Genomic DNA, 26689 nt, shown 5'->3' on the forward strand with positions numbered 1-26689 from the left:
ATTATGGAAAAGCTTTTCTTTCATTTAGGGTTAGTGGTCAGAGAAAGTTATTTATTATCACTCAATAGTATTTTACAAATTCTGCAATGATATATAAACGTTTGAGCACAACTGTATGTTCCAGAGATCCTTGGATTTTTATGTTATGTCTGACTATTTGTTCAGAAGAACAACCAAATCTACACCTAAAATCTGGACATTTCATCAAACTCACTTCATTCTAAATGTTTCATTTTAAAAATTGCCACGAATATAAAGGCTTGTGCTGGATTCTGTATAAAAGAACAAAAATCCGTGCTTCTTGTTGCAATTGTGAAGCCAATAGTGACTCAGCTGTGATCAACAGTCATGCGACAAAAATTCAGACTTCTCAGCTGAACTGCAGGCAGTGTTTTCACAGAGCAGATAAAAACTAATTTAAAATGTAAGTAGTGAAATATCTGTGGTATGTAGAGACACCATTATTTATTTTTTCAATATTGGGAACACCTTGGGAAAAATGTTAGATTCTATTTTTTTTCAGTTTTTCATATAATGAATAATCAAAGAAAAGAAACTTTTGCTTTAGTCTTTTTATGTTTTATGGCATTCTAACAACATCTTCTATTTCTCTCCACTTCTAGTCATGGTTATTCTGTTTCCATAGAGGTGAAGAACTTTAAGTTGTAGTGAAAAATGAGTGTACAGTGAAGAAAAATGTGACAGAACTAAAAAGGCACAGAAACTGCTGGGAGTTCAGGAGGTTAAATAAAGAAATACAGTAAAATGCAATAAAATGTGAGACTGTGGGCTGAGATTGAGGCAATACTTGTGGTTTGTTCAAACAACTGAACTTTGCGTGTTTGTTTTGCGCTTTAATGGCTGTTAAGTGTAACTATCAATCATTTTATTCAACAATTATTCATTTTCTCTTAGGCCTCATTACTACAAGATGTCCCTAAAGTCTGGACACATTAGAAATCTCATTAACTGTAATTGTTTTGCCTCCACAGATTAAATATGACTTTGTTGAAAGCAGAAAGAGTTGAAGTGGTACTTCTCAGTAGACGTGAAGGGTGGACATATGGAAAGACAGCAGATGAATTTAATGCACGTCATCTAAGGAGGATTCCACTGAAGGTGGTTAAAAAGTTTAAAGAAACAGGCAGCGTCCTGGACAAACCCTGTTCTGGACGATCAAATGGATCAGCTGAAACTAAAGAAGTGGTCACGGCTAAAATTCATGTGAGCCCCTAAAAAATCACTTCCCTAACCTTAGCCCTGTCTTTCTGTATGTCCACCCTTCACTGAGAAGCACCAGTTCAATGCTTTCTTCTTTCAACAAAGTCATATTTAATCTGTGGAGGCAAATATATATATATATATATATATATATATATATATATATATATATATATATATATATATATATATATATATATATATATATATATATATATATATATATATATATATATATATATATATATATATATATATATATATATATATATATATATATATACTTAATGAGATTTCCTGTGTGTCCAGACTTTAGGGACTCCCTGTATATGCACTACATTGGTTCTGCTGATGAATTGGAAATCTGAGCTGTTGCACTATTCAAATTTACTGCTACATACATTTTTATCTTCTATTTTATCTCATTTATTGTTTTAAAGCTCCAAGTAAGAAAGTTAAAGCTTGATTTTTTTGTAGTTTTACAGACAATAAAGATATTTGTTCTATAAAAGGTGAACTCTGACCCCCACTGCAGAGCCAGGTGGAGAAGCATAAATCCTCCTTTAGCATCAACATGTCAAAATATTTCAGGTTTCACAGGTCTCAGCTGTCACACCCAAACCAGCGCAGGCTTTGTCTGTTTTTTCCTCACCACAATGCCACCGTCAGCCTGAACGCAGCCAGACGACAGGTCTATCTTAGAGCGTCATCTTCCAGCCGGCTCTGGCAGGAAGCAGTGTGGTGAATTCATTATGCAAATCGTCTGTCAGGATTTGTTCAGCGAGCAGCTACCTAACCACATGACCAAACTTGTGATGTAGCCTAAAAAAAGCCCTTTACATGAATGGATGGGCAACGCCGAACGCATGCGGACACATACATGCACATGAGAGGCTGAAGGAGATTCACACACAGCAGCAGCAGCAGCAGCAGCAACACAAATTTGTCTGAACAAGCCTCATTTTCTTTTAACTTCCAGAAATATAGCCCATAGTTTGAGTTGTTTTCACTAGAACTGCATTTTTTGGCTCATTTGCAGAGATTTGTTTTAAGCTTTTTCACATTAGAGGCTTAATTTTTTCAATAAATGCAAATTTTTTTCATCAAAAACCTGCACATTTGTAATTTAGCATGACGTAAAAACAACTTTCAGCTAATATTTAGACGGACGGACTAAACTGTCCCTAAACTGTCGCCTGCCATTGGCTTTCTAATTTCTCAAAAATGAGCAAATTACGCAACAGTGCCGCGGGCTCCTCACGAACGGAGACGCTGATTAATGCAGGCGGCGATCTGATGATGATCTGAACGCATCAGTTAGCAGCGTCTGAATCCTGCAAGAGCGTGTGGGTGAAGTTTAATGAGCGAGTTCCACCGGGCATTTAGGTGCGTTTGTTACCTAATTGAACCAGCCCTCCTTCTGGTCAGTCTGCATTCAGGTTCTGCACCTTCTCTGAACAAATAAACTGTTTTCAGAGGGAGTTTTAAATGGCAGCATTAGCAGACACACAGACAAGCGGGAGCCTTTTCAATAAACTCATTGTGAAACTCTGAAGATCGCAGGGCGGAAAAATCACAGGCTGCTTTTAAATCTCCTCCTAAAGCTCAGTTTTCTGTAAAAGCCTCCCACAGATCTTCTATAGTCTTCTGTAAAAATGACACTTCCAAGTCGTGCTTTCATTCAAATCATTTAGAATACTCTATAACTCATTCAGCAGTCGCCACTTCAGACTTCGGCAGTGTTTTTGCTGCTTTCCTAAAGGGTTGCTTCACCCAAAGTGTGAAAAAATGACCTTATTTTTACTCGCAGGTGAATCAAATCTGTTGTTGCACTAAAAAAAGTACGTTTAAAGGTTCATTAGGACCACGCAGTAGCTTTCAAATCTCGCCAAAATCGAAGCAGCGCACTAACAGGAGGCTTCTTGTGGACTTTTTCTTCAGCAGGAAGTTTTTCTGACATGTTCTGATACTGGTGGAGCTGATTTTCTTGTAAAATTGGTGATGTAACGCTTAAAGGAAAAGCACTGAGCCACTGCGTTGCATAAAACCACCAAAAGTGGATTTCTATTTACCAAATGCTGCAGCATATACAGTTCTGAGACGAGGTTTTTAAGTCGAGTACAGACTGGGACTGATGAAGACACAGTAGATCTGGAATGTTTGGACAATTAAATGCTGTGAATTAGTTGGAAATTTACTGAAATTTGTGAAATGCACCTGTTTGGGCTTTACTTTGTGGAAAGTTGTGCAGAAAACGATGTTTCTACAAAAAGTTTTTGACACTAGAAAGCATTAAACTTCTCTCTAGTAGCACATGGTGGACATCTGTCAGGATTTTTGCTATTTCATGTATTTTTTTAGCCATTTTACAACCCCAAAAAGCCGGCATCCATCCTGGCATCCCTGCTTTACATCCACAGAAAAGCAGAAGCAGTTACACATTACAGGGAGGGAAGCAGCACAGTAGCAGGCCTCAACTTATTCTATACATCTATTATTTTCATTTCCCAACAGTATATACACACATTTTTATCTATGTTGTCTCACTTAAGCCTTCCAAATTATGTAGAAAATGTATAAACTTCGCTAGAATTTGTTAAATAGATCGATATATATCATCAAGGAAGGATATTTGCTATTATCCAATATTTTCTGAATCATTTTAGCTGATGTGAGTATATGCACATATTTTTTTCACCTAATTGCAGAGAACATCTGGTCTCTCCTGTTGTGAAATTAATTTATTTACCCTCTGAATCCAAAAACCTGCCAGCACGTTTGAAAGGCGTGTTTTCTTTTAGAAACTGACAAATTTGCCACATTTATTGAGCCAGAAAAGCAGAAACAATTGTCACTTTCTAAACGTTTTTTTGTTCTGTCACATTTTTACTCACTGTTGGCTCATTTCCTTACTGCGTTATAAAGTCCTGCACCTCTGTGGAAACAGAACAATCATGACTGGAAGGAAACAGAACTAAAAAATTTCTTTTGTGCAGCATAACCAAGTTAAGATGTAAAAAAATCTGTTAAAAAAAGGTGAAAGTTGAATTTCTTTGTTTATTTAACAAAAATGGGGGGATCAATCTAAAGCGAAGATGCACAATATGAAAAAGTTGTTTTTCTAAAAAAAAATTCTACAAAAATGAAACAACAGGAATCAACATGTAGAAAATGGTGGCTCTGCATACTTTAGATGTTTTTACAGATGTTTTACAGTTGAATTAGTTTCCAAGCTTTTTCTTATATCTGCTCAGTCACTTAATTTTTTGCCACATTACTGTTAATAACAGCTGAGTCAGTCATGATTCCTCAGTTTTGCTGAGGAGTGCAGGATTTTTTTGTTTTTTACAGAATCTAGTTATTGTAAAATGTTTACTTTTGGCAAAATTTTAAATGAGACGTGTTGAATAAAGTGATTTTGATTAAATGTGTCATTTTTTAGCTTAGATTTGGTTGTTTTTCCCAATAAAACTTAAAGTCAAACGTGATTACGACCTTCAGAAAGGAGAAAAACACTGATCCTGTCAGTTTTACATTTTCTAAATTATGTGATTTTGGTAATTATTTAAAAATAACGTCTTTCAAAGCCACAGGCAGGTTTTTGAAGCTCAGACAGTTCATATCTCTCATTACAGACACTTTAACCGCTAAGAAACTGATGTAACATCAGCAGTCATTACATTACTGCTAATAGTTCTGGTCTAGATTGGCGACACATTGATTTTATCTGCCAGAAACATCTTACAAGCTGCTCTTCTTCAGCTTCTGATCTTTCTGAAGCTCACGTGGACGACTGACCTTCTATTTCTGACCCGGTTCTGGTTGTTGGCCGTGAGCAGAGGAGGCCTCTTTTATCAAAGCGTCGCGTTTCTCACTGAGCGGCTTCGTTTTTGAGCCGCTTATCATTGGAGCACAGCTTGGCCTTAGCAGTGTGTGTGTGTGAGTTTATGTGTGTGTTTGTGTGCGCTATCACTCCGCTAAAACACACTCAGCTAGGAAGGAGTCACAGGCAAGAAGAGGCAAAGCATGACGAGTCGTGAGGTCACTCCCCGTAGAGGAGGAAGAGGAGGAAGAGGAGGAAGAGGAGGAAGCAGCAGCAGCAGCAGCAGCAGCAGCACACTGAACATGCAGCTCTGAGGTCTAACGCTGACACACTGTTGATTTCATGTTAGCCACTAGTGAGCCGGGCAGGCGAGTTAGTCAGAGGCACTGTTAGAGCCGCTTACCTTTTCTTAGGTAAATGTTATCTGAGAGATAAAACACAAACAAAGAATAACACAGGTAACTGTAACACAGGTGTAAGCAGTCAAAAAACGCACACTCTCACACTGCTCTCATATTCCAGCTGACTAAGCAACACACACACACACACACACACTGACATGTCAACACCATGATGCAAATCCTTGAAATGAAGCAACAAAGTTATTTTTTTTCTTTTCTTTTTTTCTGGGGTTCAGATCCACAAATTGACAGCATGTTGCAGAAGCCTGTTTTCAGGAACATCAGACTGCCTCCGTCAGTTACATCAGCTACGTCTCGGCTTGCATCATTTAATGTGCAGCGATGTCAGTTATCCATCATTATTATTTCAAGAAAAAAAGTGGAATTTGAAGTAGAGGCTTTCTGAGGGAAACGGTTAACAGCAGCCAACATCAGCTGGTGGTTAAAACGGGACAGATTCTCCCCCTGAGCTCTTAGGTATATATTGGTGCATGAAAAATATGGATTTATAGTATTATGTTATTGTGAAAGCCAGAGGTATTACTGTTTTTGTAAAATAAGTATTTTCTATATTAAAGGACTCCATATTGTTGGTGCAGGAAGTGTGTCAAAGGTGTACTTCTTTTTTACCTTTTTTTTTTAAACAATTTACCAATTTAGTTAAATTTGCAGACAGCAACTAGTAAAATCATTGAAAAAAAGCATACATTTACATCTTAACTGTAGAAAAACAGGCCAGAGCTGTAAATAATGTCAACATTTGACGATAAACTTGCACCGTTTTATTAATGACACGTAAAATCTGTATCTTTTGATGAAATGTTAGCATGTGTAGCTTAAATTTGGTAAGTTTTTCCCAGCAATCAGAAAATATTACTTGTTGAATTCACAAAGCATTTGCAAGTTGAAAATTCAACTATTCTTTCTATGTTTTCCAGTTTCTGGCTCTGATAAATGGTGTATATTTGATTATTTAATTAAAAACATAACATGCCTTTCAAACAGTAGTGAATTTTGCGGTTTGGAGGTTTAACACAGCTTTAATATATTTTTTGAATGTGTAAAAAATACACCAAAGTGCAGAAAATATGCTTAAATACGTAATTTAGTTGTTTACTGGGTTTTTCAGAGTAGAGGAAATTGGAAATAATCGTGATAGCATTCTGCTTATATGTTTACTCACTGGTGGTGTTATTTTTTTACTCTTTGGAAGTAAAAAGATGTGAAAAAAAGATTTTCACAGCAGCTTTGGTGGAATTTATAACACTTTCTTAATTAACTTCAGCTGCTCCATTTATGATCCGATGCAACATGAAACACTGAATCAGTTTTCACACCTAAAAATTTCTGAAACCGAAAATACTAATTTGTTTTGGAAGAAATCTGCCTGAGTTACATTCAACATTCACTGGCAACAATTTCCCAAAGCGGTAAGTGTGATGCCTTTAAAGCAGGCTCCACAGTGAGGAACCTGCATTGCCATTTGCAGATGTTTGCATGGCTGTTTTTTTGTGAAAACTCGCCTCCTGACATGAGCTGAGTGGACCAATCAGCTCGCTTGATGCTCAGGTGTGCATCAGCCTCTGCAAGCCTGTGGTTATTCTTAACCGCCTTCTGTACAGGAACCAGAGAAATGAAGTCTATTCCAGCCTTGTGCAACACTGAAACTACAGGGAGGAGGTTGGGGTAGATGGCTTGTTGTACCAGATAAACATTCTGGCTTTGGTTTAATATTGAACGTGTGCTTTGTACCAAGAAAAGTTTTTAAATATTTAAACCAAACAATCATGTGTTGACTAAATGTAACCATAAAATGTTAATCGTGTTTTAGTTTCCGTAAGCTGGTATTTTAGAGAAAACAGTGTTCAGTGGAAACGTTTCCTGGTTATGTTTATGGAAATTGTACCTGCAGACCATTTTGTTTCTTATGACTGAGTGTAAATTTAACGTTTATGAAGGGAAATGAAGAGTTTTAGATGAACCCAGAACACTAAATTATGTAAATAAAATGGCTGTGTTTCATCTCACTGTGACAGTTTGATGATTTGCTGCACAAAAGAATTAGAGGAAAGAGAGAAAACACACAGTGAAGCCACAGCTGATGTATTTCCAACTATATTCAGGACTTTCTTTAAAGATATAGAGTGTCCGGCTAGAAGTGCAGGGATCCAGGGGCAAAAATGGCTCATTATTTTTAGATTTTCAGATTTTTCTCAGTGGGAAAATCCTACGTATATTCAAATATTTATGACAATTATTACTCCTGTCCTGCACCTCTAAGGAAACAAACATGTCTAGAAGTAGAGAGAACTACTAGATGTCTTGTGTGCAGCATGACACGGTTATAATGAAATAAGTCTTAAAAAAAAAAGAAAAAACGACCGATGGGCTCTCTGTTCTTTCTTTAAAATTCGTAAGTTCTGCACCTTACTGTGTGAAGCGCTGTGACATGACATTCATATGTCGTGAATTTGCGCTACATAATTAAAACTGAATTGAATTATTTTACTGAAACTGAAAAAAACCCACAAAATAAAAGAGGAAAAGTCCCTGAATTTTTGTCAGGTGAGTGTTGGTTGCACACGAGTCACTAACAGCTTCACAGTTCCACCAACGACCACAGAATTTTTTGTTTTTTACAGAATCTGTTTAGAGCAAAAGGTTTAATTGGGAGATTTTTTTTAATGAGACATGTAGAATAATTAGATTTTGGTGAAAATCATGATCATAAGCTTAGATCTGATCAAGTTCCCCGACCAAACTTAGTTCAAGTCCCTCAAAAAGTTCAAAATCCAACAATTGCTTCTGTTTTTACACTTTGTGCTTCTTATAAATGGTATACGGTAATTTTGGCGATTTTGTAAAATATAAATCTTTTAAATCTGCCGGTGGGCATTGGGGCTTACAGAGTTAAATGAGCCGTCAGCTGTTTGACGTTTATGCAACATATTTTTCTATTATTACTTGCACTATTGAATTCTTCAGACAAAAAGTGTTTGAAAAAGAGACTATTTTTTCATCAAAAATGATTCCGGCTTCTTAAATATTAACATTTACTTGACTTCTTTCTCCTCTATGTTTGTAAACTGCAAGTTCTGATGTTTTAGACTACTGCAGTTGGCCTTTTTTAAACCGTTTTCTGACATTAAATAGGCAAATTATTGTGCAAATCTCTTAAAACACACAAAAAGCTGTCTCACTGCAGTATAAAAACCCAAATGTTTCCTCTTTGATAGATTATCCGCTGGGATGTGAACAAAGCCGCTCGTGAATACGGCCGTTTTATGAACCGCCCGCTGCTACCGAAGACAAACGAGGAAGTTGTTGAAAAGGCCGTCGCTGAGCGAAAAGGACACACGGAGCTGGTGTGAGGGCGAGGACACCCGAGTCAGCTGGAAACGTATCCAGGTCGTCTCCACAACGACGGAGGCTCGAGCCATCCATCAGCCGGGAAGTGTCGAGAAAAATACATGGTCCGGACAAGCCTGGGAGGGTGAGTCATCTATCTGAGCTGCAGGTGGAAATACCTCCACCGCAAAGAAACGGTGGATGAAACCAGATTGGGTAAGAAGTTAAGGATGCTCCTGCAGACTAATGATGGCTGTTTTGTACAATAAGAGGCCTGTTGTGCATTCAACCGGCCGAGGCTGTGAGGGCGTGAGGGCTTCAATGAATAGGAGTTAAGTCTTCTTTAAAATCAGAGCATTTTCAGGAAAACCTGTCTTTCCACTCAGTTTATTTAAAGCCTCCTTTGAAAGGTAAAGATGGGAGGTGTTTGTTTCAGCCTATGTGTTTGTATTAAGGTCACACTGACTGACCAACCCCAAGCACAAACATCTACTGTCTCCTCTAGAGGTCATTTCAGGCCAAAGATTTTCAGAAATGTAAAAATTGGTCTCGTGAAATGGACAAAATCGAGTAAAATACAAACGTATGTGTTGAAAATCCCATGAATTTGAATGAAAACCCTGTTCACAACTCATCTTAACCACATGCATTGAGTTAGAAGACACTAGAGGTGCATCACTGTAGTTTGAAAGAGTTTTACATTGATTTTGCAGAGATTTTATGCTTTTTTTACACATCTAAAGGACACAGTTAACCAATTATTTCAAAAGCAGACAAGCACAGGTCAGGAAAATTGTCAATTTACAGAAACTGAAAAGAAAAATAAGGAAGAAATGCAAATAAGCTCCAATTTTTCTGCCATATTGCATCAGTGAGAAAGAATTTCAGCATTTTTTGCTTTTAACCCTCTGAACCCCAAAATGTTTCTATGTGTTTTTTGCTCCCATTTCATTTTTATTAACTGTGGGTTCATTTAGAAGCAAAGAGAATTTAAAAATGTATTCTGTGCTTGCAGTTATTATGTCTTACATCATACAATTTAGAATTTTTCTATATATTTTACAAAAAACATTTTAAAAAGATGGACTTAACGTCTAAAACATTACTCCAAGTGCCCAGAGGTGCCATCATTAGCAGAAAACATGGAACTCTACATCTTTAATTATTATTCTAATTATGTATTTTTAATGTTTCTATACTTCTCTGTTCAGGGATGCACCAAGGGGTGCAGAATCTGGTTAAAGCAAACCTTTTCTTCTTGCAAAATTATAATCGCGAGGTGTACATTGAAGTTTTTGTGATGAAGTATTGCGATTGTAAGTTTACATTTGGTTAGCTTTTCCAAAACAGAACAGTACGTCAGAGATGAGTGGTTCAAGGACTGTCACAAAGTTCAAAATCACTAGAATTTTTGTTTTTTGTTGTTTCTGGCTCTGATAAATGGTGTAATTTTGGTGATTTTTTGGAAAGCGGCATGTCTTTTAAGTTTATTGAGAGGTTTTGGTGTTCAGAGGGTTGAAATCAAATATTCACTCTTATTTAAGTATTGTTAATTTAAAAAAAATCTGATTTAAAGTCCAAATCCTGGATTATTTCAGTTTTTAAAAATACACAAAAAACTAAAATACATGAGAAATACCGCTAATAAATAATAACCTTTAGATTTTAAAGTGTATTTAAGTTTTCTCAAGTATTCTTCCGATTATACTGCAAAGACAGTTTAAATTAAATCAGCATTTGGTGACTTTATTCATATAAAACAGCATTATGTATCATGATAACTTGATTTCCTAATTATTTCATGACTATACTCAGATAATTAACCGTAATGTAGAATTACAGCCCAGCATGACTCATGACATCTCATTAACGATGTGTTCTAAGTCTGTTCTCTGGGCTTTTTATTTACCTTTACAGTGAACTCTGCTCTTTCTCTGAGATTTCACATGGCACACTGAAATCTAAGCAAACATCTGAACCGTGTAAGTTTACATGACTGGTGTCAGGTGCATCGAGGTGTTTCTTCTTACCTTCGGGGGGCATCAGGGTCTTGTTGTTCTGGGCACACCAGCCCACCGGGTGCAGCTCGGCCGTCATGACGTCGCACCAGAAGTCGGCCTTGCGGTCTTCGCCGTAGCCGCTGAAGCGCAGGAGCAGCAGCTGGCCACATGTGGTGATGATGGTGGCCACCCAGTAGGTGTCCGGGCTGCTCTTGTTGGCCACTTCCAGCTTCATGCCGGGCTGGAAGCTGCTCTGGAGGCTGATCTCCACCTGGGAGGGAAACCACAGGATGTTCAGGAAATAGTCGGACTTCCTTTACAACCTGCGTCTGTGTTTAGACCTCCTGCCCCAAACCCATATTTAGATTCCATCCAGATATATACTATAAAGTCTAGGCTGCAAAGAAACACATGGAATCCAATATTTGCATTCAGGCCTAAACAATTTATTAAATTATTGCATTGCAAATGTAGGATTTGTTGTTGAAAAAACAGGAATTAACATGTGCAGCATTTTGTCCACAGCTGTTACTAAAACTGGAAAAAATGTGGCTCTACATACTGCAAATATTTCACTACTTACTTACATTTTTAATTCGTTTCTATACTAGTCTCATATCTCCTGTGTAAACACTGCCTGCAGTTCAGCTGATAACTCTCTGAATTTTTGTGACATAACTGTTGGTCACAGCTGAGTCACTAACGGCTTCACAGTTCTGCAGAAAATCACAGAATTTTTTTGTTTATTACAGAATCTGGTTAGAACCAAAGAATCTTTAAGCACATTTTTAAATGAGGCATGTAGAATGCAGCAGCTTTTAAACAGTATCACCACTTTGAGTTTAGCTTTGGTTAATTTACTTAAGGGAATGGCACATTACAAATGTGTAGTTAACTGACTGTTGGGCAGCTGAAAATCAGATTCTTTACATTTTTTTACAGTTTGTTGCACTGATAAATGGTAAAAGATTACATTTTATATAATGATACAAAGCTGTGAAAAGCAGAAAAATCCTTGCATTTGATTGATTTTGCAGTAAATGTTGCATGTAAGCCACCCGTTTACTTGAGATTAGTCTTGAGAGCCAGATCTCCGAACCTGAAAATGGCTTGAAATCCATTTTGTCTTTAAAAGATCGCCACAATTACACCAATTATCAGTCAGACACGCAGTTCTGTTTGGAAAAATGAATGAAATCTAAGCAGAAAATCGTGATATTTTATCAAATGACCTCATTCTACGTGTCTAGTTTAAAAATGTGATAAAAATATTCAATGTTGGCAACAGATTTTGGAAAAAAAAAATTGCAGCAGAGAACACACAAGTAGGGAAATAATTTGATTACTGCACACAATTTATTTTGGGGAATTTTTTATGTGAGACATGTAAAATATGTAGAATATCATGATTTTAAGCTTCAATCTGGGCCAGTGCATCAGCGTGTTACAGACAAGTCCTATTAGTTATTGGAATTGTTGTTATTTTTTATTATTTTTACTTCATGTAACTTAACACAGTCATAGGTTTTGTAATACTTTTTCATGTTTGCAAGTTTTAATCCTTAGTTAAAATACTGATAATGCACTGCCACTTGCAGAGTTATGCTGCTACTAACAGAAGTCTGATAAAGACCAACAGTCCGTAGACAGATGGCGAAATGAAACGATGTCCGGATGTAAAACCCTGATCTGATCACTTGGAAATAACAGTGAAGACGGTCTGCCCTGAAGAAACAAATTAGATTTGCCTGCTGTCTGCACAAAGCCTCAGTGCTGCTCCACGTTATTATTACATTTTACTAGAAGTTACCGCTGAGATCTGGGGAGTCCAGCCAGGCAGGAACATAAAAAATCTGCAGTCACAGTTTTTAAACAAATCCAGAGACTGAAAGCGTGTTAGAAACCCTGACTGCAGGACAAACGTGGAGCAGGATTCAGTCTGAAGACTCTAATTGGCAGTTTGGAGTTAAGAAGTCTTTGTTTTCTCTTTCAAATGGTTAAACTTGAGGTTTGTTTACAGCCTGTCTGACCGCCCAAGCTGCTAACTAACTCACACCTCCGGATTAAACTCTTACCATCAAAATTTTAGGAGACGTTTTCTTTTAAGAAACCAAAACGTGCAAATAATATTAACAAAACTGTTTCCACTGTAATTCGACAGTGCAGTCGTGATGATTTTCTATATATTTACATACGTGGAAACGGAGCATTCAGGGGAACTCCACTACTGTTACACCTAAAGGTCAGTTCATGGGAAGTACTCGTTTACTAACGTCTCTGGAGGAAGTTTAATAACACCAGAGAAAAATAACTAACGGTTTTAAGCTTAAAATGTCAAACCAGTAACAGAAAATCTAACAAGAAGATTCCATCAGGTGCATCATAGAAATAGCTGTAATGCAGAATCTGGCGTTTTTGGAATTTCGCCCATTTTAGGAACTAAAGGTCAGAAGACTTCTGCAGTTTTGAGCATTTTTTTAAAAACTCTCTGAACTCCAAGAAATTTCATTTCTTGCTGACATCACATTTTTACTCACTCTGGGCTCATTTTTCACTGCAATATAAAGTCCTGCACCTCCAAGGAAACAGAACAACCATGAATAGTAGTAGAGAAAACTCAGAAATGAGAAGTTATGCCATGAATCACAAAAAAAGAGAAAAGTTTTATTTCTTTGTCTGTTTCACACACATGCAAAAGAACTGAAATCACTACGTACGACACTGAAATGTAGTTATGGCTCTACATATTATAGACATGTTAGTCTATACTCTACATTTTTCACACTGCTCCATGTTTCACCATGCTGAATGTATCTCCAGCAACTTGCTCCTCTGTTCACCGTTTTTGAGTCATGCCGGATTTAATTTATTTATCAAGATTTATTTTCCTCTCAACCTCTCTGATTTATTTCTCTACTTGTGTATTCTCTTCTGCAAGGAGCCAAAAAGTGCAGAATTTTAGGTTTTGTTTTGTTTTTTTTTAATTTTTTTTACAAAATCTGGTGCCGACATTTAATATTTTTATCATATTTTTTAAATTACATGTTTAGAATGAAGTGATTTTGATGAAATATCACAATTTTCAGCTTAGATTTGGTTCATTTTTCCAAACAGAACTGCACATCACACATGATTAGTTTAAGGATTAGTAGAAAGTGTGAAATCTTTCTGTTTTCTCAGTTTGTGATGCTGATAATTAGTGTAATTTTACCAATATTTTAAAGACAAAATACCTTTCATTGGGTTTTCAGGTTCAAAAGGTCGAATCTGTCTCTCAAGACTAATTTCAGGAAAATGGGTTGCTCACAATGCATTTGCTGCAAAAACTTGAATCTTTTTGTTTTAAGACTGAAATGACACCATTCATCCAAGCCAGAAAGTGAAAAAAAAACTTCAAGAACTGTTGGATTTTCATATTACTCTTATGTGATGTGTCGGTCCTTTGGGTAAATTAACCAAATCAATTTTTTTACTATCAAAAAATAGCTTCATTCTACATGTCTCATTTAAAAAGTAGCTTAAAAACAAACTGTTTTAACCAGAAACTGTAAAATACGAAAAATTCTGCACTATTCATTGCAACCATGAAGCCATTAGTGACTCAGCTGTGACCGACAATCATGAGACAAAAATTCTGAGACTTTTCAGCTGAACCACAGGCTGGTAGGAGACAAAAATAAAGACAGAATACAATTTAAGTAGTAAAATATGTTTATATTATGTTGGGAAACCATTTTTTTTCTTCCAATTTTGATAGCAATTGTGGACACTTGGAAAAAGTTTTACATGTTGATTCCATTTTATCATTTTTGTAAAGTAAATAATCAAAGAACATCAACTTCTATTTTAGATCTTTTATTTTCTAATTTATATTATTGGAAATTTGTTGAGTTCTCTCTACTTTTATCCATGATTGTGCTGTTTGTAGACTTTATATTGCAGTGAAAAATGAGCCCGCAGTGAGTAAAAATGTGATGAAAAAATGCCCAGAAACTGCTCAGGGTTGAGAGGATTAATTGACAAATTCTTGTGCTGACAGCAACCAGGAAGAACCTACAAATAGCAGGTGAGCTGAGTGCAGGAGAGCTTTGAATAATCAACAAGTAGAACTGATAAAACTGGTGATTTTCCAAAAAACCAATCATCTGTGCCGAGTTCAGTTTGTCCCTGTGTGCAGAAAAAGCGATAAATCTGTATATGAATGCAGCACTACATAATGCGTTTCCCCCATAGCCACAGGCTGCCATACAATTCTGGAGAACATTACAAGCCCAACAGGATGTTCGCACAAACACACACGCACTCACAAGTGAATGGAAAAGCCAACATCTTAGAAATAAACACAATACAAACGGCCCCGTGACTTCCTGCTCCAACAATGCAAACGTGCTGTATCACTCTGGCTGGCTTACATAAGAGGGCTACGGGCAGCAAACACTGACCGTCACTGTGTGTGGTTGTGTGATTTTGTGTGTGCAGGCCCAAGAGAAATCACACTTTCAATTTGTCCAAGCAGAGATAGAGAGAGAGATGAGGGCTGCACTTTACTGAATCACATTTTTCTGGGGAATTCATGGTCTGTTTCCCAGTGACTCAATCCACTTATCAACGAGGCAGTTCAGCCTCCCGAGAGGCCTCAGCCGCTCCAATCACCAGGCAGACGGTTTGTTCGACATACAACTCACATATTCTAATCCCGCCCCGATTACGCTCATCGCTGCGAGTGATGTAAGGAAATGAAACACTGGCACACTTCGGAGGATGCTGAATTACCGGCGGACTCGTCTCCAACCTCTGCAGCTCGTCCTGCCGCCGGCTCAGAGCGCTGAGGCTCATCGGGGCAGACAGCTGCTCCGTCGGTCAAACTCAGAGTCATCCGAGGTGGATAAAGACCTCACATCCAGGATCAACCGCATCCAGCCATCTGGCCCTCCGCTGTGATGTAACATGTTAATGGAGGAAAAGCCTCGGAATTGTTTGGATGCAGGCTTTTCGATGTTTGGAGGCCGTTTTTTTGGAGGTAAAATTCGTAATTAAAGAGGGAAATGCCAGAAAAGACGCTTCCTGTTGACAATGCTCAAGGACCAGAATGTAAATTTGGTCCAAAGTAACAGACAACTGTTAAAAATTAGTTTAAAACTGACTTAACATTCAGATATTTTACCCAAAATGAAGGAAACATATTAACCCTCTGAACCCCAAAACACATCACTGAGTTCAGAAGGCATGCTGGCTTCAAAATAAAAACATGTTTAAAAATCAACAAAATAACCATTTATGAGGGTAAAAAACTGTAAAATCAGAAAGAATCTGTAGACTTTCAACTTTCTGACGGCCACTGAACTCATCTCCTGTGACGTGTAGTTCTACCAGGCAGGAAAATGAACCAAATCTAAGCTTCAAATCAAAATACTTGATCAAAATCCCTTCATTCTGCGTCTCATTCATAAAATGAACCACTTACACTAGGTCCTGTAACAAAATAAAGACATTTTGAGCTCCTAAGCGTACCTGGGGTCTGCACCCCACCAGCAGGGGCGCCAGAGATCTGAGGGGGGGCGAAGCTTTGTCTGCTCTGAGGCTGTGATGTTATAAAAAATAGATTTTTACATTCTGGATAAAATCAGAGTAACAGACTCACTGTGTCATCACAAGTCTACCTATAAAACATTTTAAAACACATTTATTTGGTCTTTCTTCAGGTTGGCTCTAGTTCATCCCGATTCATTAGTTTGTGTGCAGTTAGAAAATTACTGACGGAAACGATGTCTGAAAAACGCAAAACAGGTGAAGATTCATCAGTACCTTAAAAACTCCGGCTATACTTCGAGAGTTACCTTAAATTTGGTTTTATTAAAGACAGAATTATGTTATTTGTAGTGAAATGCTTGTAAATGACAGCATGAAACCAGCGAATTACGGCGACGTCAGGAAATAAAACACAGTTTGGTAAAGTCAGAAAGATATTCACAAACTCGGACTTCCGGCATCAATAACTCATTAAATATACGTTGTCTAAACATAAACAATGCCTCTTTTCCATCGTTGTAAGGTAGACAATATGCTACAAGCCCAGTTTAATCAAAAGTAGCTGCAGAAATAACATTGGTGTCTATGAGCAGCTGGTTGTGTGACGAGTGAACAGGAACCATCTGCAAAATGCAAAACTACTGCAAACAGCGAAGAGACACAAATATTCAACACATTTACTGCAGCCAGCAAATGACTCCTGCTGGTCATACTACAACTCTTGGTTTGATATTAATTTTTTTTCATAATTTTAAGGATTTTTTTTTAGTTAAAAAAAAATTAATAACATAACTTATGCATTGTAGTGTCACCAGATTTACTGCAGCCATAAACTCTGTCTTCCTCATCATAGTACAACTCTTGGTTTGATATAAAATATAATTTTTTTCATAATTTTGGGGAATTTTCTACTAGTAATACAATTCAATAAATTCCCTCTTATGTTTTTTATTTTGTAGTGTACTTATGGGTTGTTTTTTTGGGGGGGGCAGCTGGGGCTGGGGTGCAGCTTATAGGGGGGGCTCCAAGCCACACAGGCTGGGAACCACTGATCCATGTTATCAGAGTGTGTTTTTTCACTTTGTGTGTTATTTCTGTGCCATAAAATGGAACGCAAAAGCTCAAAATGTGAAGAAATGATGTTGAAATGTACCTGAAGTGGCGTACTATTTACATGCAGTTCTATTATGCCGCATTATTGGGGCAATCCTAACTATATATATATATATATTGTTTTTATATAGTTGCCACTCAAAATCTAAAAAAACTAAAGTCTTGAAAGCTTTAAAAAGTAAACACACCTACTGAAAATGTGGTTTAAAAGCAAAACAAGATTCTGCTCTTTACAGCCAATATATGGACCAAGCTGCACTGATATAGCAACTATCAGACAGTAGAATAGTAAAAATATAGACAGTAAATAAAACCAGCAGTGGAGGCTCATGCACATAAAGGAAGAGGAAGAAGAACCTAAATACAGAAAATCACAGAGCAAAACCAAAATCTATTCCAGTTGTGGCAGAGAAACAAACAAAAAAACCCTTTCAGACCTGAGTTTAGGTACAAAAACAATACTTGGTTTCACAGCTTAGTTCACTTAGTCTAAATCTGTTTTTCTAAGTCCAATTTCTAAAATGCATCTTTCTCCTAAACCCCCATGAAGTCCAGTTTTCCTCTCAAATAGCTTTAAAATTAACTGAAATTACCACCTCGTGGTTTCATGCCTTTGCCAACCGGTTTAGTTTATTTATTTGTCAGCAACCATGAATAAAAACATTAATCTCACAGGATAAGAGAAGCACTGTACCGAATTTAGCTACAAGCTCATTTCCATCTGCAGTCCCTCAGCAGGTAGAACAGTAAATGTAAAAATACGAATTCATATTCGAGGTAGAAGATGTAAATAATAATATGATTAAAGACAACCAGCAGCACACGCACACTCCCCCATTCAATCACATCGGCACATAGATATAATATTTTAGCATCACAAGGAAAAAACATAATAAAATCTGCATGTTTTCAGACTATCAGGGAGTTTGTTCTGTTCTTTAATGGTGTTAAATGAAAAGTTTAGGAAAAACATAACGCCTCCGGCCACAGCTGTTATAATTTAACTCCTCACCATCTGACAGCATCATTTATTTTCTGTATCTTCATGTTCCAACGCTTCAGGCTTTTGTTAAACACTCGTAGCCTCCAAGCCGAAACTGATTTAACTCAAAATGATTCAGGAATGTTCCCAGCTGAAGACACACAGCAGATATTGTACAACTGATTTCATAAGATCACTATTTTATGATATATGAGCTGACTTTGACCCCAAGTGTTTTGTGGGCATTTTTTTTTTTGTTTGTTTTGCTCCTGTCACATTTTATATATAAATCTAAAAATAGAAAGTCGTGCACCTCTATGGAAACAGAACAACCATGAATAGAAGTAGAGAGAACTTAGAAATGTTTTCTATGAAGCATAATTACAGAGCCTTAATTTAAAAAATAATAATAATAAAAAAATAAAATGTTAGTTTTATCTCTTTCATCATTAATTTTATAAAAATTTAACAAACCTGGACTCAACATGTGCAGCATTTTTCCAGGTGTTATCTGTACTGAAAAAAATCATGACTAAATATTACAGATACTTTATTATTTAATGACATTTTTCAGTTTGTTTTAATACTTGTTTCCTATCTGCTCTGTGTAAACACTTCCTGTAGTTCAGCCAAAAAATCCCAGAATTTTTGTCAAGCCACTGTTTTTCGTAGCCAAGTCATGAACATATATCTGGTTGCACCGACGAGCGCAGAATTTTTAGTTTTTTACAGAATCCAGTTAGAATAAACTATTTATTTTTGACAATTTTTTAATGATACATGTAGAAAAAAGTGATTTTTTGATGAAATATCACAATTTTAAGCTTTGATTTGATTCATTTTCTCAAATGATTGGTGTGTCACAGATGGGAAGTTCAAGGACTGTTGGAAAATTGAAAATCCAGCAATTTTATATTTTTGCAGTTGGTAGCTCTGATAAATAATGTTATTTTAATGAAATAAAAAACATGTAATTACAAAAAAAAGAAGGATTTCAAACAAGAAATGTCTACTGAAAGAGGTCAAATCTGAGACTGCATCTGAAACTTGAACGGTCCGTAAAGAGAAACTGCTTCACTATGAGAAAAAACTCTAATTCCCATCTAGTTATTATGAGAACATTCAGGCATATTCAGCTTTGCCTTGGGAAGTAAATCCATCATCAATCTGCTACCACAGCGGTTCTTGTGGAGCTTTGCATTAGCCTGAAGAACATTTAGTGGGAAACTAATTAGCTGATCCAGTGCAGTTTTTGCAAGAGAAAAGAAACATAATTCAGTGAGTCTGCATGCGTACGTCTTGTTAACATCACTTCAGTCTAAAACCAAAATGTAAATGTGTTTTTTCTGCAGGTGTGTGTGAGGTGGACACGAGGCAGCGGAGATGCAGCAGGTGAGTTTGACACGTTCACCAGGCTGCACAGTTGGTGACGGCAGCGTGGAGCTTAACAGACCCCTCAGCTGACCTGGACGCTGACTGTCTGTCTGAACTAACTCCGCCAGGCTTCGCTTCGCTTCGCTCCGCTATCAGATGTGAGTTTCAGCCCAGTGAATCTCAGCAGACACACAGCTGGCCCGGAGAGCCGCTGCCAAAAAAAGCACCGTCCTCCTCCAACCCTCAACCTCCAACTTCCCTGCTCCTCAGTGAGGTGTTTCCACTTCTGGAAAATCCGTGAGTTTAACCGTCTGTGTCTCCTTAACCTTGATTAGGTGGATCTTATTTCCAAACAGGTTTCAAGAAGCGTTGCCAAACTAACCTCATGCCAAATAAGAGGAAGCTTTAAAACCCGTCCTTCATGAAAAAAAAACTGTTATATAGGTTAAAGAGGCTTTCTCTGCACACAAAACAAACTCTGAATACACGGTTTTTCCTACATTTCAATGCCAGTGTTGGTCCCTAAACATCGCACAGAGGAGAAATCACATGGTTTTTGTGTCTTTCGTTGCCAGAGGTGCACACAGTTAGTTTTTCTTTTAAAGTTTGTTAAGTGTGATCTGCAAAAATAGGGCTTATTATTAATTATAAATAAAAATTGGGGTTTTAAAAAATGTTAACCAAAGCTGAAGTTTAGTTTGTTGCTTCTAGTTTTTCCTCTGAGTTTATCAAATACCTGCAGCATCACACTGTGAAAAAAGAGAAAGTTGTGTAAATGAGTTCACATGGAGCAACAATGTTGATCACTTATTTAAAAATAGAGATTAAAATCATAATATTTCTTTGAAATCACTCCATTTTTTTTAATCTCCAAAGAGTTCAGTCAGGAAAGCTTAAAATTGAGTCACTTCTACATCTGATTTAAAAAATTGCCTAAAATAAATCGTTTGTTCTAACCAGATTTGGGGAAAAACTAAATATTCTGTGTCATTTAGCACAACTGTGGAGCCATTAGAGACTCAACTGTGACCAACAGCCGCATTAATAAAAAATGTCTTACATTTTCAGCTGACCTGCAGGCTGTGCATTAACACAAAGCAAAAACATGTAGACATGTAGGCAAATAAATTAAACTGTAAGCAGTAAAATATACATAGCATTCAGAGCCACTGTTCATTTTTTAATCCTGTCTTGGCTCTTCAGAAAATGTTGTGCAAGTTTTTTTTTCTATTTTTTTAAATAAAAATTCAACTTAAATGTTTTCTTTTTAATGATTTTTGGTGCGATTAATGGGTTTCTAACAGTGTCATACCACACAGATGACAAATTAAGTTCTTTTTACCATCTAGTCATGGTTGTTCTGTTTCCACCGACTTTATATCGCAGTGAAAAATGAACCAACAGTAAATAAAAATGAAACCGAAGCAAAAAACACCCAGAAACTGCTTGGAGTTCAGAGTGTTATAATTCGAGTAGTTGTGCTTCTCTGGTTTATAATAAAAGAAGAAAAAAACCACCAGGTAGACAAGATTTTGCTTATGTTTGTCATATTACGGTACTTGTATATATAATTATCTACGATCATTATATTAAAGCATATTTTCACCACTTCTTGAGCACAAGGAAGTAGCAAAATTTAAATATGTGCCTTAGAAAAAGTGTCTTACAGTCTTAGCGGGTTCGTTCCACTTTCACTAAATCATTTTAAATAACCCCCATGGTGATGCTTGTTTGTATCCGCTGTGCTGTTTTCTTTCACGCTTCACGAGTCGCCTACAATAGCGTGTTTAGAAAACCAACAGCGTACGCGTCACGAGGAAACAAAAGCAAACCGAGTGCGCTGGCGGCGCTAACGCGGCGCTGCCCCGGCTAACGTGTCATTAAAGGATCCCTGCATATGCTACTTATCTATGAGGCTGTGTTTAAGGGATCACCCGGGGATGGGACTCCACTGAGATCACACACTCACATGTCTGAAGGTGGTGTGAGGGGCGGCGGTGGTCCCCGTCTCCTCCATGTACTCCTCCCAGCTGAACTCCGCCTCTTCCTCCATGGAATCTGCATCACAACAAACAGGAAAAAATCAACACCAATAACACAAGATGCCTGCAGCTGGAGGCCAAAAGTGCATTTTATTCAGCTGAAAACAGAGCCTCATAAATGAGGCTGATCTCACCAAAGTGCAGAATTCAGATAAATTCTGGTTTGTGTTTGCAGCAGGCTGCAAGTCGTCTTACATAAAGTCACTGATGTTTCTCCTGGAGGTGACAATTGTTCACTTTGCCTGAGGGTGAGGGTGGGAGGCTGATGCATTTCAGGGATTACGTGTCCGTTTTTTCCTCCATCGTGTTTCTGAGTGTGTTGGTGTCTGTGTGTGTGTGTGTGTTTGTGTGTGTGTCTGTGTGTGTGTGCGTGTGTGTGTGTGTGTCTGTGTGTCTGTGTGTGTGTGTGTGTGTGTGTGTGTGTGTGTGTGTGTGTGTGTGTGTGTGTGTGTGTGTGTGTTTGTGTGTGTGTCTGTGTGTGTGTGCGTGTGTGTGTGTGTGTGTCTGTGTGTGTGTGCGCGTGTGTGTGTGTCTGTGTGTGTGTGTGTGTGTGTGTGTGTGTGTGTGTTTGTGTGTTTGTGTGTGTGTGTGTGTGTGTTGGTGTGTCTGTGTGTGTGCGTGTGTGTGTGTGTGTTTGTGTGTGTGTGTGTGTGTGTGTGTGTCTCTGTTTGTGTGTGTGTGTGTGTGTGTGTCTGTCAAAGCACTTTGTAAATGCTGTTCTTAAGGGTGCTAAATAGTTATTATTATTATTATTATTATTATTATTATTATTATTATTATTATTATTATTATTATTATTATTATTATTATTATTAATAATAATTTATTCTCTATGTGGACCATTACATCTAAAATCATCTAATTTCTGCTCAACCATCTCCAATTTGCCTGCTTTTGTTTGGATGTATATTTGTTTGGATATTTGTGAACTTTTAGCTTCAAATATGCAATAATTTGTGTATTCCATGAAAGTTTTCTATAAGTTTTGTATTATTGTAACATGCAGCTACATATAATTCAGAAAATATCACTAGTTGACTTCTGTATTATACATTTTTGTTAATATGTGCTCAAAAATGGGATTTTCCAGGATGGCTTCACTTATTTTTCATATTTTAATTCGCACATAATCAGAATTTGTTAGATTTATTTGTCCGATACTGCAGATTCTGAATCAGGGATGTGATGAGAAAGTGGGTTGACGGGCATTTTCAGACAGATACCGTTTTAAATATTCATAGTTTGTCATATAACGTTTTCAGTGAACCAGTCACTAGTGTGTGCTGCCTTTGATATTCTCCTCACAGATACCTGTTTTGAGTTCAAACATTTTCGGATATACAGGTCAGACTGTTTCCAACGGGGTGAAACATTTTCCAATAGATATACAGAATTACGGGCTGCACAGTGGCGTAGTGGTTAGCACTTTCGCCTTGCAGCGAGAAGGTCCCTGGTTCGCATCCCGGCTTTCCCGGGATCTTTCTGCATGGAGTTTGCATGTTCTCCCTGTGCATGCGTGGGTTCTCTCCGGGTACTCCGGCTTCCTCCCACAGTCCAAAAATATGCTGAGGTTAATTGATTACTCTAAATTGCCCGTAGGTGTGAATGTGTGAGTGCTTGTTTGTCTATATATGTAGCCCTGCGACAGACTGGTGATCTGTCTAGGGTGTCCCCTGCCTTCGCCTGAGTCAGCTGGGATAGGCTCCAGCACCCCCCGCGACCCTAGTGAGGATTAAGCGGTGTATAGATAATGGATGGATGGATACAGAATTACATCCAACATTGAGATATCAATGTTGAAAAACAAGGTTTTAACCCTGTGAACCCCGAGCAGTTTCCTGGTGTTTTTTTCTGCTTCTGTCACATTTTTGCTCACTGTGGGCTAATTTTTCACTACAATATAATATCCTGCACCTCTAGAATGCCATAAATCATACTCAATACTAATCAATACTAAAATAGAATTTCTTTGAGTATTTATTTCACAAAAATGTATTAAAAAAAGGATGTAACATGTACAACATTTCTTCAAATGCCCACAGGTGTTACCAACATTGGAAAAAAACTGTGTGGTGCTACATGCTGTAGATATTTTACCTTCATTCTTATTTTTATGTTTGTTTTGTGTAAACACATCCTGCAGTTCAGCTGAAAATTACCAGAATTTTTGTCATGTGACTCTTGGTCACAGCCGAGTTACAAACATCATCCCGGTTGGACTGTGGAGTGCAGAATTTTTTGTTTTGTACAGAATCTGCTTCAAAAAAATGTAAAATTTTTGGTAATTTTTTAAAAGAGACACGTAGAATAAAGGGATTTTGATAGAATATCACAATTTTCAGATAGATTTGGTGAATTATTCTGGTGGAAGAGGACGTCGCAGTAGTTCAGCCACCATCAGAGAGTTCAAAAATTTATGTTTTTACAGTGTCTTTCTATGATAAATGGTCTCATTTTGGCTATTTTTTGGAAAATATTTAAATGCCTTTCAACTTTGCCAGCAGGTTTTATAGGTTCAGACGGCAGTGTTGCCAACTCGGCGACTTTCTCGCTAAATCTGGCGACTTTCCAAATCCTCCTGGCGACTTTTTTTTTTGTCAAAAGCAACTAGCGACAAATCTAGCGACTTTTCTGGTGTTTTGGAGACTCTGACATGAAAGCTGGGATCATTCTGCAGTTACTGTCCCCAGAGAGCAGCAGGTGGCGCTGTGAGCTCCTCCCCTTCACAAAGCACAGGCGGTCAGTCTAGTGACCTGCAGCATCCCACTGTGTGATCAGAGGAGACCATAGACTGTATATAAAGGAGGAGACCCACATCACTCTGTGGCCTGATGGCAGATGAATCGCACAAAGCTGCTGCAGATTCCGTCCTGCTTACAGAGCGGGATGGAAATGAAAATGCTTCTTTACTGTCACTAAAATAAATCACTGCATTTAGGTTCTAGTTCAGAAACATATTTTCAGTGTTTTATACTCACCTTTTGTCTCTCCCACAATGTTATTCATCTCTCCTACAAAGTTGATTACAACTACATGCAAACGGATAACTATGCAAATTAGTCAATGATGTCATTTAGCGACTTGTAGGATAGCCAGTAGTGACTTTTTCTACTGAAGAGTTGGCAACACTGTCAGAGGAGTAAACCCAAGCAGAAACAGTCTAGGGAGGAAACTTTAATGCAAAAATTAACACTAAAATTAAACCTACAACAGATTGGACAGGATTAAGGCAACGTAGGATTTTCTATAACGTAAATAAAATAAAATCCAAACGTTGGTTATCCATGACCCCTCTATGATGAGTCACATAAGATTCCTCATATGCATTTTCATTCAATCTATATCTGCCATGCCGATCTGTTGATCTGATGCAGGTACCTTGATAAAAACCAGCCCGGCCACATTTAAGATAAATAGAAAAGGGTCTCACCTGTGTTCACCTCTTCTTCTTTCCCATTGGTGGGACAGTGTGACGTCACCACAGTGAGGGCCAATGGCTGCTCCAGAGTACGAGACTGCATCCTGCACCTTTAACCTTTAACCCGAGGCGTTTTTAATCCTCCTTCACTGCATCTCTGGCTTCCCTTGACAACCCTGTGGCACAAGAGACAAATCCAATCACTGCTCTACTTTATCAAATAACGTCCGAACCGAAGCCGGGCTTCCATAAAAACTCACTGATATTTCCAGGAAACGGCAGCCAGCAGCAGAACAATGATTTAAACAAGACACTTCATCAAAGCTTTGACGTTTGCTCAAATAAACACCCACTGTTGCGTAAAAAAAATTTCCTTGGAAAAATCATCTGGCTGACAGGAAATCATGCACTTTGTGTTTTCGGTTTCTTTAGAATAAACAAAAGAAGAAGTGGGCGGTTAGTCTGAACAGTCACCATGGGCAAAAAAAAATAAAATTATGCCACCTCCAGAAACCAAAACTTGATAAAACAGAAGATTCAGGGAAAAGTCAGCTGATCTTTGGGGATTTCCAGAGCATAAACTCTGCGGTGACAAACCCTCGGAGACTCAAACTGCTTCCCAGCATCATTAAAGCTGAAGGTAAAAGCTGTTCTCTGGTCTGCAGGCCGTCCGCTGCCTCTCCAGCCTGCTATATTCTACATTCATACTGTCTGCCGGCGGCCTGCATTTGCATACCACAGCAAAACTCCATCAGATAACCAATCAGAGGCAAACAAAGTAGAAAAACTGGAATGACATGAGTAAGGCAACAGGCCAACAAATTAACTCCGGCTAGAAAACATGCATCCAGGCAGCCATGGAGAGATAATAGTACAGAGCTGCAGCGTAATGACACTGCTGCTTAATATCAGGGCTGAAACCAACTATTATATTCATTGTCAATTGTTTTCTTGGTTAATCAGTTGTTTGGTTTATAAAATGTCAGAAGATGGTCACAAATGTCAATCAGTGGTTGCAAACTCAAGATGATGTCACATTTAAGAAGCTGGAATCATGATTTTGACTTTTACTCTTTAAAAAGTCAATAGATAATCAAAGTAGTTAATGATTAATCATTGCAGCTCTTCTTAATCTGGAGGACAAAAGTGAAAATAGGACTACAAATGTGTTGGCTTGAGCTTTTTTACATTAAAAACACTCAGTTTTACTATAGGTGTCATTCGTAATTATTACATAAACAGTTTCTTTGTGAGAAGAAGTCTTGAAAAGACAAACAGGTAGTAGTTTATTATTGTGGATTCAGGTATTTTATAACACTTAACCCTCTGAACTCCAAGCAGTTTCTGGGTGTTTTTGTTCCTGTCACATTTTCACTCACTGTGGGTTCATGTTTCACTGCAGTCTAAAGTCCTGCATGGAAACAGAACAACCACGAAG

At 37.7% G+C, this 26689-nt stretch overlaps 1 protein-coding gene and 1 long non-coding RNA gene across 3 annotated transcripts in view; one reads left to right on the plus strand and one right to left on the minus strand.

Annotated features, from left to right (window-relative positions):
• Window positions 1-26689, minus strand: part of sfmbt2 (Scm like with four mbt domains 2) — a 77371-nt gene that overhangs the window by 41216 nt on the left and 9466 nt on the right. Inside the window, exons 2-5 of one of the 2 annotated variants that reach the window (XM_023278459.3) lie at window positions 25264-25427; window positions 21761-21849; window positions 10824-11064; window positions 5448-5468 (exon numbers count right to left, since the gene is read on the minus strand). In XM_023278459.3, the coding sequence (XP_023134227.2) occupies window positions 5448-5468; window positions 10824-11064; window positions 21761-21849; window positions 25264-25354 (442 nt within the window). In that variant the 5' untranslated portion in view covers window positions 25355-25427. The remainder of the gene's footprint in view (window positions 1-5447; window positions 5469-10823; window positions 11065-21760; window positions 21850-25263; window positions 25428-26689) is intronic. The other variant, XM_023278460.3, reaches the window with a different exon arrangement.
• Window positions 5116-20588, plus strand: LOC129347901 (uncharacterized). Its single transcript, XR_008600239.1, has 3 exons — window positions 5116-5359; window positions 8682-8938; window positions 19770-20588. It is a non-coding gene; the product is annotated as an uncharacterized LOC129347901 (long non-coding RNA).

The sequence above is a fragment of the Amphiprion ocellaris genome, chromosome 21 (assembly GCF_022539595.1).
Source record: "Amphiprion ocellaris isolate individual 3 ecotype Okinawa chromosome 21, ASM2253959v1, whole genome shotgun sequence".
NCBI classification, from domain to species: Eukaryota; Metazoa; Chordata; class Actinopteri; family Pomacentridae; genus Amphiprion; species Amphiprion ocellaris.